Source organism: Lipotes vexillifer, unplaced genomic scaffold, assembly GCF_000442215.2.
Source record: "Lipotes vexillifer unplaced genomic scaffold, Lipotes_vexillifer_v1.1 scaffold729, whole genome shotgun sequence".
In the NCBI taxonomy this organism is placed as follows: domain Eukaryota; kingdom Metazoa; phylum Chordata; class Mammalia; order Artiodactyla; family Lipotidae; genus Lipotes; species Lipotes vexillifer.
The window spans coordinates 543,239-563,002 of NW_006780914.1; the positions used below are offsets into that span (position 1 = coordinate 543,239).

The 19,764-nt window shown below is 36.3% G+C and overlaps 1 protein-coding gene across 2 annotated transcripts in view; it reads right to left on the reverse strand.

Moving 5' to 3' along the window:
- The window catches only part of SAMSN1 (SAM domain, SH3 domain and nuclear localization signals 1), a 79,404-nt gene that overhangs the window by 45,271 nt on the left and 14,369 nt on the right, over positions 1-19,764 (reverse strand). The window contains exon 1 of one of the 2 annotated variants that reach the window (XM_007454287.1): positions 1,032-1,088. The exons of the other annotated variant lie outside the window; for it this stretch is intronic. Within the exon in view, the coding sequence (XP_007454349.1) occupies positions 1,032-1,088 (57 nt within the window). Of the gene's footprint in view, positions 1-1,031; positions 1,089-19,764 lie in introns of those variants that run through there. 2 annotated transcript variants of the gene reach the window in all.

The following is a 19,764-nucleotide window of genomic DNA, read 5'->3' on the forward strand; positions in this document are numbered from 1 at the left end:
TTATTTTCAGTTTTATTCAGAGAGGTTGTGTGGTAACTTGCAGAGTTATAAAACATAGACCATTGTTCAATGTCACAACAATTCAAAAGTTCACAATCAATTCCCAACTCCTTTCTCTCTGAATGGTGCCTAGCAAATAAAGGTCAATAATTGATAATAAATCAGTCCTCTAAAAAGACACCTGAACTCAGTTATTGTTTATTCACAAGCAGATTTAAATTGTTATTTACCTAAGAAACTCAAAAAATGTACAGGTTTTGGAAAACCTCTCTGACACCAGTATTTCACAGATATTTTCTTTTATGTTATTAATGAAACTAATTTATAGTTCTACAATAGAATCTAAACTTTGCTATCTCATATCCTACTTTTTAAGTAGTAATTATTTTCAATACAAAGAATAGGGTAACATTTCAAATAGAACCAATTTGTCAAATCTATAAATTTATGGGGTTTTGATGTTTCCCAAACACAACCCAATCCTCTCTCTAGTAGTGGAGTTTGTACAAGAGCGAGAGAGTAGAAAAAATAACCTCTACAACAAGCTATCATATTTTAGTCTGAAAAAATGAAAAAAAAAAAATATTTAATCAAAACATCTCCATTTTACAACCTCATAATTAAATATATTATGAAGAGCTGAGAATGCAAGAGATAAAATGCACTTGGTAGATTGTTAAATAGACCTTGACACTTTTATAGTTATTAAAAATGTACACCAAGATTTCATAATATCAGCCTTTCAAAAAGAGCCCACCGAAATGATTTCCATGAAGTTGACAATACAAGCTCAAAGTTCAGTTACAGATGTAAATAACCAAATATGCCCTATAAGATAAAATTACAGAGACAATAATTGTCAGGTATTATTTAACACCTAAACTTGGCAATTCAATTTTTTCCATATTTACCATGAGGGATTCAACCCTATGGTTGAATTGATTTTTGACTGACAGATAAGAACAATGTGTGTGCGTGTGTATTCTATTAAACATGTTGGTTTTGTCCGACTATGTATGAAATTACCTTACCTTTGGTTTTTGATGTTTCTCCTTCTCTGAAACATTGGACGGTTTTCTCTTCAGCATTTTGAATTCAGACTATTCCGAGTGAGTGCACTTTCTGTTGTTACAGAAACAACTGAAGACGGTCAGCAGTATGCTATCTATGATGTTGAGCCACAGATAAGTTTGAGCCTAGTAACCTGCCACTTCCTCTTTTGGTCAGGATATGACTTCACATATACACTGGTGAAGTTTTTTTTTGTTTTTTTTTTACGGTAATTCTTTGGTAACTCTTTAACGTTCTGTTCCTGCTGTATTCTACGAGGTAGATTCCTAAATCTCACACTTTGACATGCCTGCGTTTACAAGGGCCATGAAGATTTCCAACTAAAGTGCATTTTTTCAGTTTATACAAAAATAAAAATCTATAACACATTCCACAGGTAGAGGGAAGAAAACATCTGAGCCAATAAATGAAACAAAACTTGAAATGTGAGCTTTTTAGTATTTAAAAATGAAGAGAATACTCAAGGTAGTCAATTTTGCATTCCTAGGTAAACTTTATTGGAAGACATAATAAACTAGACTTTAAACAATACTAATCCTATTTAAAGCATGTATGCACATTAAAAAAATAGAGTATGGATGAAATTCATATAAATAGGAATATGAATCCAGAAGTAAATGATTATGCATATTGTTACTTTTGTAAAGTTCTGATTAATATGGAAATCAATTAAACAGTCCCTCAATTAACCAGATGTCCTTCTGCTACAAACTTCTTTGTCATATGCTGATAATTGCTGTTAGAGTGGTGATCCAATGGATCAATGGTACCTTCAAATGAAGCATCCCAAGCCCTTATTTAACGGGCCTGGAAGAGAGCTAATAAGGCTTAGAAAGAGTTTCCCTATCAAACTAAAGGGTTTAACATTTTTATTATAATGTCAAAACCAACATAGGAAGTAAAAGCAAGAAGTTCAAGATTTCTCATTAATTAGTGATTTACCAAAGGGAGACTTGTAAAATGTCCGAAATTCCACTTCTATTAAAACTGGCTTGTAAAGGAAATCAACCTAGATTTTGTTTATAAAACCCCTGGGGTGAAAAACAGTGGTACCATATTCTGAAGGAGCAGCTTCTCTACAAATCAGCTGACTCTATTTCTCAGTCTTTCCTCATACCTCTAAGACCCTACTCTCCGAAACCAGTTCTAGTTTTAAAATTTCACTGATTCATTTAACGAATATTAAATTGAGCATCTGTTGTGTGCTGTCTGACAATATATCGAGCCTCCTGACTAGCTAAAAAATAGTTTATGTTCTATAGCAGAATTGAAGGAATACACTTATCAAGATTATGGTTAATATGATTCTTCTACTGGATATTAAGAGCAGAATTATATTTTTCAAGAATTATCAGGCTGGTGTTTTCAAAATAATGACACAGAGGGTAACACTGAAAAACCTGAGGACTCTGACGTTGGGTAATTCCCTAGAAGTATGCTTCCTTTCAGACTTTCTGTTTGGGCTTAAGTTATGGCAGTGATCTAAGTAAAATTTTTTTCATTTCTTCAGAAATTGAAAGTCATGAAAAAAAGTATTTCATAACTGAAACATCTGCAACCTCTGTGGCCCCATTTCTTCACCTGTGAGTAGAAATCTAATTCAATTGTGGACTTCAGGCAATAACATGTAAATGATAATGTGCTAATCACATGTTAGGGTTTTGGTGAGAATAAAAGGAAATGCCAATAAAGAATGTACTTATTTAAGAAATGTTTTATGTCAAGAAATGTTCATGGATTTCAAACAGTTATGTTTGGGATAATGTTTGCTATAGGTTGTATTTCTATAATCACAAGTAAAGAATAGAGAACACTCACATTCATGGTGACCACAGCTGGACTATATGCCGCTTTTAAAAGTATTGCACTCAAGCGGCTTGTAGAAAAATCTCAATTTATGATCTCTAGGCATTTTTACCATCATTAATACTGTAAGAAATATTTAAAATGTAAATAAAGCTGGAAATTTTTCCCCTCAGAATTAAAGATGGGAAAAGCAATTTTCCAACTTTCTCTTCTACTCAAGAAAGATGTTTTCCAGAGATTAAAAACAGGTATGACATTTGAGGTGCTATTACAATCTGTATTAAACATAGTCGTCCTCAGAAAATCTCAGGGGACAGAGTAGCAAATGCTGTGATCGATTACCTCCTATTTTGTGGAATCAAGATATCTGGTGCTATCAAGATATTTAATGAGTGACCCAGAGTGATATAGCAAATTCTAAAGTCAAAGGTATATAGAACAGGAATGAGGTAGAAAGTCAGTATTGAGCACACAAATTCCCTGTCATGATGGAACCACAAAGCCGCATGTTGCTTAAGACATGTTCTCAAACAGGGAAATTGCAAAAGAGCAAAGTCTCATTGCTTTGTTTTCACACATTACCTTAATGGTCTTAACACAGGCAAGGTGAAAAAAGGCTGGGACTTCGTGCCATATATGTCGGTTACAATTTCTGCGTCATAGTGGGTAAGGCAACATTTTAAAGAAATTGCAAACAAATGACAGCTATTGGGGTGTATTTTATGAGAAAGTAAAGTGAGACATAAAAGAGTTGTTTCAGCAGTCCAATAAATATTTATTGATAGTTTGCTAAAACACGAATAATCAAATTCAAATCACAGATTAATTCCTGTCAGCAGAAGGAGAATGCATGGTTCATAGGGACAACAAGTCCCAGAAACTCTGCAAAGTGCTATTTCTCACTATAAATTTTAAAAATACTATGGTGGTTAATCAGAGTGTATCCCAAAAAGGAGCCACTCTTGATGTGCTACAAACATTATGCTTCTGTTAGGGGAGAGCTGCTGGTGAGGCCCTAGATATATTGGGGAGCCTCTTGGGAGAGAACCTGGCCTTGTGACATTATTTCTTATTTAAATTTCTAAAGAGATAATGTGGCACATTATCACACTGTCTTAGTTGTAGAAGAAACAGAGAATTGAGATAAATAAAAAGGACCAATAGTCTAAGATGAATGGTGAACCTAAAGAGTCATACAGGAAGAAACTCTTTTGAAACAGAGGAAGAACTTCTTAGATCACATCTATGCATGGCAAGATGTTTGAAAACAACATAAGAGAAGACTTAGTAAACAAAAAATGAGGCGTACCAGTTCATCACTGACTAAAACAATTAGGGGATCTGACTAAGTTTAAAATATATGCAAATTACTCAGATTATTTCAACAAATTATAAATATATACTTTCTAAGTGGTTGCCGTAATACAAAATTTCATACATTCATGATTAAAAATTTAATATTCATGACGTCTTCTTATTCTCAAAGTTAATACTAATAATGATGACTATTACTTTTGAGTGCTTATTGTATGGCTTGCATTGTGCTTTATTCATATTTCCCATGTAATCCTCAAAAAATCTCCATAAGCTGGTACTAACATTGTCATCCTCAATTTCCAGGTGAGGTTAGGTAATGTGCCCCGTTTGCACAGCCAGGAAGTGGTGGAGTCAAGGTTCAATCCAAAAATCTCAGCTCATAAACATCACTCTATACCACAGTTATGCCTAAGGACCTGACATAAAATGGGAGTGATTTATTTAGGGGTTAAGGTCTGGAATGGTAAAGACTGGGGAGAGGGAAGGTAATGCTGAGCTACTGGTTGGAAAGAGCGTTTCAATCAGTAGGTGTGTATAAAAATATCAAACCAGTAAGTGTGTAACTATCTAGAACCCTATTCTTTAATTAAGACTCAGTACCACATGGACAAAACTGCTACCTCTTCAATTTTCTTCTCCCACCCAGGCTACCTTGTTGTGACTCTAAGTAAAGAGTCCAGATCCTCTCAATGCAATCTTTAAAATCATTTTTTCTAATTTCACACTTAAAAAATCAGGGTTGGAGCACAGATTAGATTTGTCTACATGCTATGAAATTCCCTAGGTTCTGAAGTTCCCTGCTGATGGCTTTTGATAAAGCATCCATCTATGAATTGATATTATCTCTGAAGTTACTACCATAAGCATATTCTATTTTCTCCTTGATCTGGAGCTATAGCTCCCCAATTTATGTTCCTAAAAAATATTTATCATTCTCTTAACCTTTGACTTTTAATCTTACAATCTTTGCTTGCCTCAATGTCACACCCAAATTATAGTCATAATCTTCTCATTTCTATAATATGTTTCCCTTTTACGCTTCTAAATGTCATTTAATATCTTGTAAAAACTGAAATGTTTACCCTAAAAACTTAAAAAACAGTAGCTCCCTGTGACATTCGTTTATACACCCAGACTTCTTATTTCAATTCTTTGTTTTATCTATCCAGTATTAAAACCATTTTTCTCATTAGTTAAATTCATTTTTCTACATGATAGGCCCATACTTGATTTATGTATTAGACGTTGTCTATTGATTCCTGTTTTTGTCCTTGAGGATTTTGTACTCCTTTCACTTCCCTACTCTCTTATAATTATTTAGTTAAATCCATTACTTATTATTATTTTATAAATATTGTTCATGGATAAGTAAAATTATGTTTAGTGCTTTGTGTTCCCTTTGCTGTTTATTTTTGGAGTTCATAATTGCTAACATATCCCAAATAAATGCCCCCAGCAAATTTATCAACTGATTTTTTTTGAACATTTAAGTTCAGTCACCATACTTATAATTTTAAATGCTCAAATATTTCAAATTTATTTTTTCCTTGTTTCACTGGGGTGTGATTAATCTCTAAGTATGCAGTACTGAGGCTTAAATGGAAATTCTCAATCACCTCTTGGTTTGGATCCTCTTTGACCTGAATCTCACATTATCTCTTTTGTCTATTCTTTCATTTGCGGAAACACAGCTCCCTAATGGAAATGTCTGAGGACCTTGTAGATCCTTAACATTTGACTGCTATCTTGACTTGGAATTCTAACTTTATTCTTCTGCAGAATTGAGAAAGCCTCTCCATCGTCTTCTAGCTTCCAAAGTTTTTGTTGAGAAGACAAATGACACTGGAGAGAAAGAAAGAAAAAAAAAAAAATATATGTATATATATGTATATATATATATATATATATACATATATATATATGTATATATATGTATATATATATACATATATATATATATACATATATATATACATATATATATTCTTTTATCCTTGGTATGTCCTAAAATGTCATATTGTGTCTTGATACAGTTTATTTTTTCTTTCCATGCACTGCTCTCTCAATGGTTCTTCAAAGTGGAAACACAAAACCTTAAGGTCTGTTTCTTTAATAAATTCTTCATCTCTTTCTCTGTTCTCTTTTTCTGGAAATCTTATTAGTACAGTGTCAGACACGCCAACTGATATGCTCGTTGTATTATGTTTCTCTGTTTTCTTCTTCTCCTCCCCCTCCTCCTCCTGCCCCTTCTTCATATCCTCCTTGTTCTCCTTCCCCTTCTTCATTTTTTCTTTTAACTTCCTAGGAAATTCCATTATGTTTCCACTAATTATTCTAATAAATATTTTCTTTCAACTATAATATTTTGTTTTGGGACTTCCTTGGTGGCGCAGTGGTTAAGAATCTGCCTGCCAATGCAGGGGACACAGGTTTGAACCCTGGTCCAGGAAGATCCCACATGTCGTGGAGCAACTAAGCCCGTGCGCCACAACTACTGAGCCTGCGCTCTAGAGCCCACGAGCCACGACTACTGAGCCCGCGTGACACAACTGCTGAAGCCCATGTGCCTAGAGCCCGTGCTCTGCAACAAGAGAAGCCACTGCAATGAGAAGACCGCACGCCACAATGAAGGGTACCCCCCGCTCGCTGCAACTAAAGAAAGCCCGTGCGCAGCAATGAAGACCCAACGCAGCCAAAAATAAATAAATAAATTTATAAAAAAAAATTTTTGTTTTGTAAAACTTCTTATTGTTCCCTTTCATAACACTGTGTTCTTTTTTTTAAATACAGGAGTAACAATTAATGAAATCAATTAACATGCAATGATATGGATGAATATTGGAAATACAATATTAAGTGAAAAGAACATTTCACAGAAGAATTGCATATAGCATGATGCTCTTTAGAAAAATACATACACAGTATAAAAAATAAAGGAGTGAGGAACATAGCTTTTAGTGTAATGATTTACTTGGGTGCAGAGAGTCAGGGGATGGAATGGGGGGCTAGTGTCGATGGGTACAGGTTATTTTTGAGGTCTTAGCTTTTACTTCAAGGGTATATTTTAATAGCAATATATTTTAAAAACTAACTAAAGAAAACTGTGGTTTTGAGAACATTCTATTCTTAATTCTTGGAAAGGAGGTAAAATGTAATGGTTAAGAGGGTGGACTTTAAGCTGACTACCTGGGCTCAAATCCTGGCTCTGCCATTTGCTAAGATGTCCTTGGCTAGTTATGTAGCCTTCCTATAAAATGGACATGATAGTAGACAAATAGACAAAGGAATTGCTCTGAGGATTAAAGACACTATTATAAAGTTAGTAGAAAAGTGCCTGGCGTGTACTAAAATACTAAGAACTAAAATATAAATGGAATAAGTTCTCTTATATCTCTGAGGTTATTAATTACCAATTTTATAATTTCCTTCTGTCCCTTTCGTTGCTTTTGTCTCTTTCTGATTTCTTTGACCACTGTTTGCTTTGACCACTGTCTTTCATCTTTGAGGCTTTCTTCAAATGTCTAGTGATTTTTGGTTGTTGATACATCACTAAGAGCATGGTATAAAAATCCTGACTGGAAGCTCTGTGTAAATGGGTGGGCTTGTTAAGTGATCAGGCAGCAAGAAGCCTTTTTATCAGAAGAACCCTAAATGGCAGCTTCTGAAATTCTGTTCTCTGAGATCATTTAAGTTCTGCAGGTAATAATCCTCCCATATCCTGGATGGGCTGTGAAGGAGCAGGTTAGTTTCCTAGCAGGCTTCAAATGCTGCGGCTCTGAGGGGCTCTTTGGTGCACACTAACTCACTTCATTGCAGCATCTTTTCCTGCAGATTCTGAGATTGCCTTGCTCCAATCCTCCATTCACCTTCCATCATCCCAAACATTAGTTGGCATCTCTTCTCCTATCCTTTTACCAAATGTCTTTGTATTTGTGGGTTTGCATCTTTTTGGTAAATGTATATAGATGATATGCTACATTTAAGCAAAGTCTAGCTTTGCCGACTATTCACATTTTTATCACCTCCAGCTCTCTTCTTTAATTCTGCCCTTTAAAACATTTGTGTTCTTTATCTTATTTGCTAAACTCCTAATTACATGAAGCATGTAGCTAATTACATAAAACTGATCCCTATCACTACCACTCCAACCTTATAATTTTTAAGATTGACATAGGACATGGCTACTGGTATGACACAGTAGGAAGAAGGCAGGTAGAAATATGAAGCTTTTCAATAGAAATCCATTTTCACATTTAAGTAATTGTGTTTTCTCCACATTTTCAGATTCTCCCCACAAGCACAGAAATACAGTATCCTGTGAAAATAGTTTGCCTTTTCATTCTTTATAGTCTAAAACAATAAGAAATGTTTTTATTAAAAATCTTCAAAGTAATTTCTAAACTAAGAATATAATCCAGTACCTCCTGAATTATGTCTCATTAGGCTAAAAGGAAATTCTGTTCATAGTACAATACTGACTGAACAAATTGAACTAACTTTGCATAAAAACATTTTTAAATTAATTTTTATCAGACCATAGTACATGTACAATTAAAATCCTTTGTTTTTTTCTCTAAGATCAGGTACGAGACAAGGATGTCCACTCTTGCCACTTTTATTCAACATAGTTTTGCAAGTCCTAGCCCCAGCAGTCAGAGAAGAAAAAGAAATCCAAATTGTAAAGGAAGAAGTAAAACTGTCTCTTTTTGCAGACGACTTGATACTTTACATAGAAAATCCTAAAGACACCACCAGAAAACTGCTAGAGCTCATCAATGAATTTGGTAAAGTTGTAGGATACAAAATTAATATGCAGAAATCTGTTGCATTTCTATACAGTAACAATGAACTATCAGAAAGAGAAATTAAGGAAACAACTCCATTTACCATTGCATCAAAAAGGATAAAATCCTGGAAATAAACCTACCTAAGGAGGTTAAAGACCCACACTTGGAAAACTATAGACACAGATGAAAGAAATTGAAGATGACAAAAACAGATGGAAAGGTATACCATGTTCTTGGATTGGAAGAATTAATATTATTAAAAATGACCATACTACCGAAGACAATCTACAGGTTCAATACAATTCCTATCAAAATATCAATGGCATTTTTCACAGGACTAGAACAAATAATTTAAAAATTTGTACGGGAACACGAAAGACCCCAAATAGCCAAAACAATCTTGAGAAAGAAGAATGAAGCTGGAAGAATCATGCTGTCTGACTTCAGACTGTATTATAAAGCTACAGTAAGCAAAACAGTATGGTACTGGCACAAAAACAGACACATAGATCAATGGAACAGAATAGAGAGCCCAGAAATAAACCCATACACTTATGGTCAGTTAATCGATGACAAAGGAGGCAAGAATATATAATGGAGAAAAGACAGCCTCTTCAATAAGTGGTGCTGGGAAAACTGGACAGCTACATGTAAAAGAACAAAATTAGAACATTCTTTAATACTATATACAAAACTAAACTCAAAATGGATTAAAGACCTAAATGTAAGACTGGATTCTACAAACTCCTAGAGGAAAACATAGGCAAAACAATCTTTGACATGAATTGCAGCATTATTTTTTTTGCGGGGGGGGGGGGTCTGTCTCCTAGAGTAAAGGAAACAAAAGCAAAAGTAAACAAATGGGACCTAATTAAACTTAAAAGCTTTCGCACAGCAAAGGAAATCCTCAACAAAACAAAAACACAACCTGAATGGGAGAAGCTATTTGAAAATGATATGACTGATAAAGGGTTAATATCCAACATATATAAGCAGCTCATACAACTCAACATCAAAAACATCAAAAAAGCCAAATTACCCAGTTAAAAAAATGGGCAGAAGAACTGAATAGACATTTTTCCCAAGAGGAAATATAGATAGCCAACAGGCACATGAAAAATGCTCAACTTCACTAATCATCAGGGAAGTGCAAATCAAAACTACAATGAGATATCACCTCACACCTGTCAGAATGGCTATCATCAAAAAGAACACAAATAACAAATATTGGAGAGGATGTTGGGAAAAGGGAACACTCATACACTGCTGGTGGGAATATAAACTGGTGCGGCCTCTGTGGAAAACTGTATGGAGGTTTCTCAAAAAACTAAAAATAGAACCACCATATGACCCAGCAATCCCACTCCTGGGTATGTATCTGAAAAAAACAAAAACACTAGTTTGAAAAGATACATGCACCCCAATGTTCAGAGCAACATTATTTACAATTGCCAAGGTATAGAAGCAACCGAAGTGTCCATCAACAGATGAATGGATAAAGACGACGTGCTATGTATACCCAATGGGATACTACTCAGCCATAAAAAAGAATGAAATTTTGCCAATTGCAGCAACAAGGATGGACTTGGAGCACATTATGTTAAGTGAAATAAGTCAGACAGAGGAAGACAAATACTGCATGATATCACTTATATGTGGAATCTAAGAGATACAACAGATTAGTCAATAAAAGGAAAAAGAAGTAGACTCACAGATATAGAGAACAAACTAGTGGTTACCAGCAGGGAGAGGAGCAATGAGTGTGTGAAACTTTTGGAAATTGTAAAGCACTATAGTATTTAAAAAATCTTTCATTCCATTAAAAAATGTAGGCTTTAAAATACTTCTAAAGCCATAAAAAATCCCCTGCTTAATTCGTACTTCTTTCCCCAGAAGCACAAGAGGAAGGTAGACTACGCTGATCAATAGACCATGATTTCCTCTCTTTACCTGTTGAAGAAAAATGTATTAATAAAATACTCCTGGAGAGATATATATGAGCTTCCTCAGGAAGCTATTCTTATACAGGAAGTACAAAATTATTTCTATTTCCTTTCTACCTTCACTCATCAGAAAAATTTATAGCAGATTCAAGAGTGACCAGATTATTTTTCATACCTTAACATCTGAAACTATGCTAAAGCTGTAAAGCTGTAAGAGATAGTAACTGTATAGCTTAGTACTTAATCAAAACCCCTTATGGGACCTTCATCCCTTCAACTTTGTAATTAAGATGGAATACTTTAATTGCATATCAGTTTAATTACAAAAGAAATGAATAGAATATGATTGTAGTGAAGGTTTTTAATGTAGAAATGTATACAGCAAAATCAAATTTCACAGTGTCATACATACATACACTTAAATCATATGTATGCATATATATGTATTTCTGTGTATGTATACATGTGTATATATGCATGTATATATGTGTTCATTTATATGGAATTCCATCTTTACCTTTTAATACAAAGAGTAATAGAAGAACTTCTTAGGAGACCACGTATGATATAAATAGGTACACATTGCCCACCCCACCCCAACACATACAAACTGAGGTTTCCACATAAAGTGTGAAACCACAGCAAGGAAAAGGTCCTCAGAAACCCTTCTTCTTGAGAATTCTTCTGCATTCTAATTTTAAAGCATTTGTATTTGTCATTTCTGGGAAGGGAGAAATCAAGTGATCATTTACAGGATTTTACAAGTATGTTACCCACAACTCAATTCTATTTTCTTCTCGAATATGAAGACTTTCCATAACTTTTGCAGCTATACTTGTGAGAAATGAAAGGAAAATGTGTTTTTTCTTTGTCAATCAAGTAGTGTGGTGAATCAAATAGCCAAGTTAACATCCGTGCCCAGCAGCCTAAGAAAACTAACTGGTTAATTGAAACCTAACATCTATTTGGAAGGAAATAGGATTCCCTGTTTTTCTTTCAAGGGCATGGGATTCTAGACCCTCAAAGCAGCCACTGCAGCAGTTACACGCTCTGGTTACTAGTCATCTGCTGAGCAAGCCTGGCTTGGGGTCTGCTTTTCCTCATGTCACCCTTCCGTGGAGGTCCTGTGATGTGATGAGAGTATGTGGACTTTGGAAGACTGACATAGGTTTGAGTTCAGCCAAACTATATAAACTTGGGCCCAACATTTGACCTCTCCAACTTTCAGTTGCCTCATTGGTAAAAGGGGAAAACAGTATTTCCTCGTGAGATTATTGTTGGGATTAAATCAGACAATATATATGAAATTCCTGATACATAGAAGATCTTAACAAATGCTAGTTTTATCCCCTCTCCTTCAAATACATAGTAGAAAAGCATTAGATTCCTAGGCTTTCAAGTCCTACTTTCATTCTACATTGTGGTCACAGTGTGACCCAACTTCTTGGGAACACGTCTAGCCTCTGTTTTCCAATGCTGGTACATATGCCATGGCTAGTTTAACCTGCTGTTCTCTCATTGTCACATGTTATAACGATATTTGAATATGCTGTTTATCCTCAGCCACCAACCAGGGGAAATTTCTACAGAAGACTTCAGTTCTGCTTTCACTTAGATTTGGTGATAAGCATTTAACTGTGGATTTGTAATTGCACTTTGAAAACAAACTCCGTACTTTCGCAGGACCAGGAAGGCCTGGACATCTATGGCCTTTCCCTGTGTGGGCCACTCTCCTTTCTTTCCCTGATCCAGTCATGCTGGTCTTCGCTCTGTGCTTGGACACCGTTCAGTTCTTTTGTGTCTTGGGCTTTTAGTCAAGCCCCCTCTTTTGTTTGAAGTGCTCTTCCCTTCCCTTTCACATGACTGGCTCCTTGTCATTCTTAAAGCATCAGCCTCCATGTCACCTCCACAGAGGGCCTTCTCCAACTAAATACACGTAGGTGCTTGACCTTTTTTTTAACTGCTTTTGTTTGTTTGTTTGTTTGTTTGTCTTGGTTACCTAGAAGATAGAGGCCACACCTATTGCTAGCACTAGCACAGTGCCTGGCACAGGGAGAGGTCAGGACGTGTTTGTTGAATGGATGAATAACTCAACTCTAAGGTTTGTGCAGTTTAGGTCATTTCTTTGGATTAACAAGTATCAGGATAGAAATCTCAGAATTAGTACCCCTCAAAACCAGAAAGGATTATGGCAGGCAGAATAACTGTTTAACTAGACATTATCAGAAAAAAATCTTGCAAAAATTTTGAAACACACAGACTTTCAAAAAACTCTCTTTTATAGAGAAATCAGTGAGATATGTCAACATACCTTGCTAATGAAGATAAAGATCTATTATTTTTTTTAACATCTTTATTGGAGTATAATTGCTTTACAATGTTGTATTAGTTTCTGCTGTATAACAAAGTGAATCAGCTAAATGTATACATATATCCCCATATCCCCTCCCTCTTGTGTCTCCCTCCCACCCTTCCTATCCCACCCGTCTACGTGGTCACAAAGCACTGAGCGGATCTCCCTGTGCGATGCGGCTGCTTCCCACTAGCTATCTATTTTACATTTGGTAGTGTATATTTGTCAGTGCTAATCTCTCACTTCGCCCCAGCTTCCCCTTCCACCTCCCCATGTCCTCAAGTCCATTCTCTACATCTGCGTCTTTATTCCTGTCCTGCCACTAGGTTCATCAGAACCATTTTTTTTTTTTAGATTCCATATATATGTGTTAGCATATGGTATTTGTTTTTCTCTTTCTGACTTACTTCACTCTGTATGACAGACTCTAGGTCCATCCACCTCACTACAAATAACTCAATTTCATTTCTTTTTATGGCTGAGTAATATTCCATTGTATATATGTGCCATATCTTCTTTATCCATTCATCTGTCGCTGGACACTTAGGTTTCTTCCATGTCCTGGCTATTGTAAATAGAGATGCAATGAAGATTTTGGTACATGACTCTTTTTGAATTGTGGTTTTCTCAGGGTATATGCCCAGTAGTGGGATTGCTGCGTCATATGGTAATTCTGTTTTTAGAATTAGCTCCATACTCCTCTCCAGAGTGAGTGGCTGTATCAATTTACATTTCCACCAACAGTGTAAGAGGGTTCCCTTTTCTCCACACCCTCTACAGCATTTATTGTTTGTAGATTTTTAATTATGGCCATTCTGACCGGTGGGAGGTGATATCTCATTGTAGTTTTTTTTTTTCTTTTTTTTTTTTGCGATACGCGGGCCTCTCACTGTTGTGGCCTCTCCCATTGCGGAGCACAGGCTCCGGACGCGCAGGCTCAGCTGCCACGGCTCACCGGCCCAGCCGCTCCGCGGCATGTGGGATCTTCCCGGACCGGGACATGAACCTGTGTCCCCTACATCAGCAGGCGGACTCTCAACCACTGCGCCACCAGGGAAGCCCTCATTGTAGTTTTGATTTGCATTTCTCTAATGATGCGTGATGTTGAGCATCCTTTCATGTGTTTGTTGGCCATCTGTATGATCTATTATTGATTTATATCACATTTTTTCTTAAGGCTGAACATCTTTTAACATAAGATTTTACCCTAACAGCTTTCCAATAAAGTGTTTATCCTGATGTTTTGCACATGAGATACCTAATTTCCTCTTCTACCAACTCGGCTCCTGATTCTAGGACATCTAATTTTGAGCCAAGGAGCTTTCCTGCAAAGCGTTCACTGGAGTGAAATGTCTTCTTTCCTATTGAAAGAAATTATATTGGTCCCATCTCCACTAAAATGCTGGCCCTATAATTCTCTAAATATTAAAGCTTGACTTGAACTTGTTAACTCATCTTTGTGGAGATGACACTTTAGAAAACTAACACTTCTCCTTTGAAAGAGAAAATAAACTTTCTTTACAAGATGATAAATACTTAGGGGAAAATGTGTATTTTTTTTTTTCTAGCTCTTAGCACAATCAGTCAGTATGTCATATGGTTCATGCAGAGCCAACTTCTTTATTTCAGCCAGCAAAGGTCATCTCCTCTGCTGACAATCAGCAGGTGAATACAATCCACCTGGAGACGGTACCAATTTGGAAACTGTAGGAATCTGCTGCTAGTCTTTAAGCCATCACACCTCTGGCCATCATGAGTGTAGCAACCCTTAATATGCTTTAGCGCCTTTCCTGTGACACACTGTTTTGCCCTGGAGAGACAGATTTGGCAAAAGCCCTCTAGCAAACAAACACAGAGAAGACTAAGTGGGACTTGAATGCCCCACAGGCGTAAAATATTACTTCTTGACTCTTCTCATCATTCTCGTTGTATTCCAAGATATGGAAGTGGGGCCCTATCTTATTTGTTTAACAAATATGTCTTGAATGTCTACTGTGGGCCTGGCACTCTACAAGGTTTCCAAAGATGGAGAGGCATGGGCACTGCCATCTGAGAGTTTACAGTTTAGTGAGAAGACAGACCAATAGAGTGACAATTCAACAATGTGTTTTGTATCAACCCAGGGTGTATGAGCAGGGAAAGCATAGAGGGCACATTGCTAATTTGTCTGAAGAAATAAGGAAAAATTTTACTAAGGAAGTAAAACTCTCAGGAGTACTTGAGGTAATAATGAGCCAAATAGGAATTTACCAGGCAGACAAGGAGAAATGCAGGGGGATTCCAGCAAGAAGAGTATATGAGGGCGAGAGGCATGAGAGTGTTTGGTATGGTCTGGGAGTGAGGAGTAATTCCCCACAGCAAGTGGGTGTGGCAAATGAGGAGAAAGACTGATGATGGGGCTGGCAGGTGGCTTAAGGCCAGACTTTGAAGGATTTGGAGGCCATGTGTTATGGGTTGAATTGTATCCCTCCAAAAAGCTATGTTGAGGTCCTAACTCGCAGTACTTCAGAATGTGACCTTATTTGGAAATAGGGTTGTTTCAGACATAATTAGTTCAATTGAGGTCATCCTTGATTAAAGTGACCCCTTAATCTAACATGACAGGTGTCCTTAAAAGAAGAGGGAATTTGGACACACACATGCACAAAGGAAAGGCTACATAGAAACTCACAGGGAGAGGATAGCCATTGTGAAGATGGAAGCAGAAATTGGAGTTATGCTGCCACAAGCCATGGAAAACCTGGAGCTAACAGAAGCTGGGAGAAAAAAGGAAAAAATCCTTCTGTAAAGGCTTCTGAGACATCATGGCCCTGTCAACACCTTGATTTTGGACTTCTAACCTTCAGAACTGTGAGATAATAAATATCTGTTGTTTTAAGCTACCCAGGGTGCGTACTTTATCATGGTAGCCTTAGGAAACTGTTACAACATGTTAAATAGTAACAACATGTTAAATAGTGTTAAATAGTTAAATAGTGTAGATTTGAATGTAATGGGATCATAATTTATATGGGTTAGAAACTACTGAAGCAAGAGAACAACGCGACCAGATTTGTGTGTTACAGAATGGGTTCTGGCTAAAATGTGGAGCACAAATTAGAGATGGGGAATGGAGAGAATCTGCAACATTTCTGAAGCTTATTGACCGAGATAGTTCCTCAGTATCTCCTCACCTATGAAACAAACAAAAAGGATCACCCTTTTCCTTCTCTCAGTTTGGCCCAAAACATTATATTAGAGCTCTCCTGTCTGTATAACATTACCTGGATAAAGAAAAGGGCATACTTTGAAATTCAGTCCTACCAGATCACTTTATTTAGCGATGGAAATGTCACAGTGAAAAATGATAGTACTAATACAATAATATGGACATTTGAAATGATGTTGATATTGGTATTTTGATACTGATTTAAAAATTCAGTTAAAAAATCTTAGAACCCTGAAATGAATAAAATTAATTTTCCAGTAGCAAGCCATTTAGGTTCCCAAAATTTTTTCCCTTGCTCTTTATCTTAGTTGCAGAATCTGGTTCATATCCACATCTTGAAATGTCTATTTCTGTACAAGTAAAAACTTGTTAAGAAACATACTATCACTAAGATCAATACTAAGGAAACTGGATTACAGTTGTTATTTCTGTTAGGGGTATTTCCTAGAAATATCATGAACTGTGATAATTGGCAGCTTTGAGGCAAGAAAATGACTTTTCTCCAATTGAAGTAGATGGCATTCAAACCTATGACACTTATAATTCTAAGGCTACATACTCTTTAGCTGTTTTCAACCTCCTGAGACACAAGATGTCATACTTGCATATATGAGTAAATAATTTAATGAATATAAAACACATCTCCATATATCTTTCATCTCATTTACTGAATACCATAACTGACAATGTTACAAAAATATTAATTATATGACATAACCCAAAATGTAAATTATGTTTCTAATTGTATTATATTGAAGAAGCAATTTAATGTCATTTCCGTTTTTAAAAACATGAAGCACAGAGTACAGTACATTTAAAAATCAGTGAGATTATTAAGACTCTAAATAAACATGAAAAACTTGTGAACACAAGTTAATATTCAGATGTCTTGGACACATATGTAAAATCATAAAATTCACTTGGGAAAGTTAAGGCTGAGATAGAAGAAGAATGTTGATTTAAGGAAACAGCTAAGGGCAGTACTGGATCTAAGGACAGCACTGGCCTCTTCATTTGTCATTTGTCATGAAAATGTAGTGTGCAACTATTGTCACGTGACCTTCCTCCCCACTTATTAAGCCATGGGTACACAAACAACAGGGGTTTCCGATTAGTTGTTCCTCCACAATGACATTTTAGAGAGGTTGGAGGCCTTAAATGGTATTGTATGACAGTTTCTTACCCTGCAAAACAGGAAAGAACAGATATAAAATATTTGGGAGCAGTTGTGAACATGGATATTGATAGAGGAGTGCCTTGTCTCTCTGTGATTGACACATGTATCAGCACCCATAGTGGTAGAACTACCTAAATAGGAAAAGACTGAACAAGTAATACAGGCACAATTAAGAGTGGTAACAAAAAGTAAACCCCAAATACCCTATGTCCACATGGGAGGCTGAGTTAAGTATACATACCCACTGGCATTCATTCATTATTTTCATTCCTTCTTCCAAACACCATATTTTACTTCCTACTGTGTTGCCTAGCATTGGAAATTATCTCCATTTTAAAAATTGCCAATTTGCGTATATTATTTGCACTTTAGAAAGAAGAAGATGACTAGTTCTGAACCCATGCAATTGATTTCAGATCAGATCATCTAAAAGAGAAACTTGGACGCCTCCAAAATATTGACTTGAAAGAAGAGTTATATGGATACAGTTTAGAGTTTAAAAGCCAACATTTTGCATGCTCATATATTCAGTCTAGTTTGTTATTAAAGTATAGAATGAGACAAGAAGAAGATAGATTTTTGGAAGAGGAAAATGAACAAACATTTATTGATAGGCTGCTGTAGAGCATTACATCTCAATCCTCTTAACAATGTATAAAGTGTTATTATCTCCTGTTTTACAAAGAAGAAACTGAGGCACAAAAGAGCTACCTCACCTAAAGTCAGAAAGCTAACAAATGGCCAAGAATTGATCTCAGGGCTGACTTCACTATACCACACAGCCAAACCTTTCATGTAGAATAAAACTCACAAACAAATTAAGGGAGAACACAGCAAGCCCAAAGCAACCCCACTCCTTTCTTTAGCAGTCAGCTGTACATATAAACCTTGGTTTTGTAGCTAGAGAATGGGCCACCTCCCCTTCTTCTGCTCTAGTCCCTTTTCTCACTCTCTATTTTGTAGTTCTTTTCCAAGCCTCACTACACTGTCACTTCCTCCTAAGACCCCAAAGGAGTATATTTCAGGAGCAGTCAGAGAAGGAAATTGAGGGCAGAGAAGGGTAACTCAAAATCAACCCAGTAGGAGAAGCTGTAGCAAACACATACTTACCAGACAGCATGCAGGCTTTGAAAGAATGGAAAAAGGACTGAGGAGGTAACTGAAATTGAGTGGAGGTGATAGGGAGAAAAACAAAAGGGACACACCACAGAGCATGTAAAGCTGAGAAGAAAAACACATTTTGATTTCTGTATACCATACAGAAGTCCTGGAAAATGTACTGAAAATATTTCAACTATTCATCCTCTGTTGATAAAGTTAACATTTACTCTGGGAGCAATACTGAAAAGTTGAGAGTCAGTAGTAAAGTTCAAAAGTAGGTCAATGAACTCAACAACATGCTTCATTTACACCTGCATCTATAATTGCCACCCTGGTTTTGAGATACAACTTTCTAAAAATGTATTTGTTTCCTTTTAACTTTGGTTCTTGGGGTTCTTGGTCACCATCAATAAGCCAGGCAGGGAGCTAAGCACCTTTACATAAAACATCTCTTACCATCTTAATGATAAGTTTGGGAGAAAGGCTATATTTTTCCCGCTACACAGAAGAAACAACTGGGACTCAGAGAGTAATGTGACTGTGTATGCCATGGATTCCAAATTTAAACTCAGGATTTCTTCCTTTAAAGTCTAATGGCCTTCGCCGTATACTGTGTTGCATAAACTTCTAAACATCATGGTGAGTACAATGCTAGCCATATGAAAAACGCAAAAATATTCTGTGGATGCTAGGGTTTACTAAATGTTGGGGATTGGTTGGTAGGTTTTGCTTTAAAAGGCAAGCTAATGTACATTTGCCAGTGGGGTGGAGAGAGGGCAGAAATCTAGACAGTGGAAAGAACAGGGACATATCACAGTTTATTCACTTCGAATTCCATACGTGCAGACTGAATTTCTAGTTAGTTCTGTTACTGGTAAAGACATAAGCTCACTCTTCTAACAATTTGCCTGGATACAAAGACCAGAATGTTGCTTGACAACTCTTTGGCAGTAACCACATTTGGGCTGTGGTTCCTTTGGCTGAATTTAAAGAGACTCTTT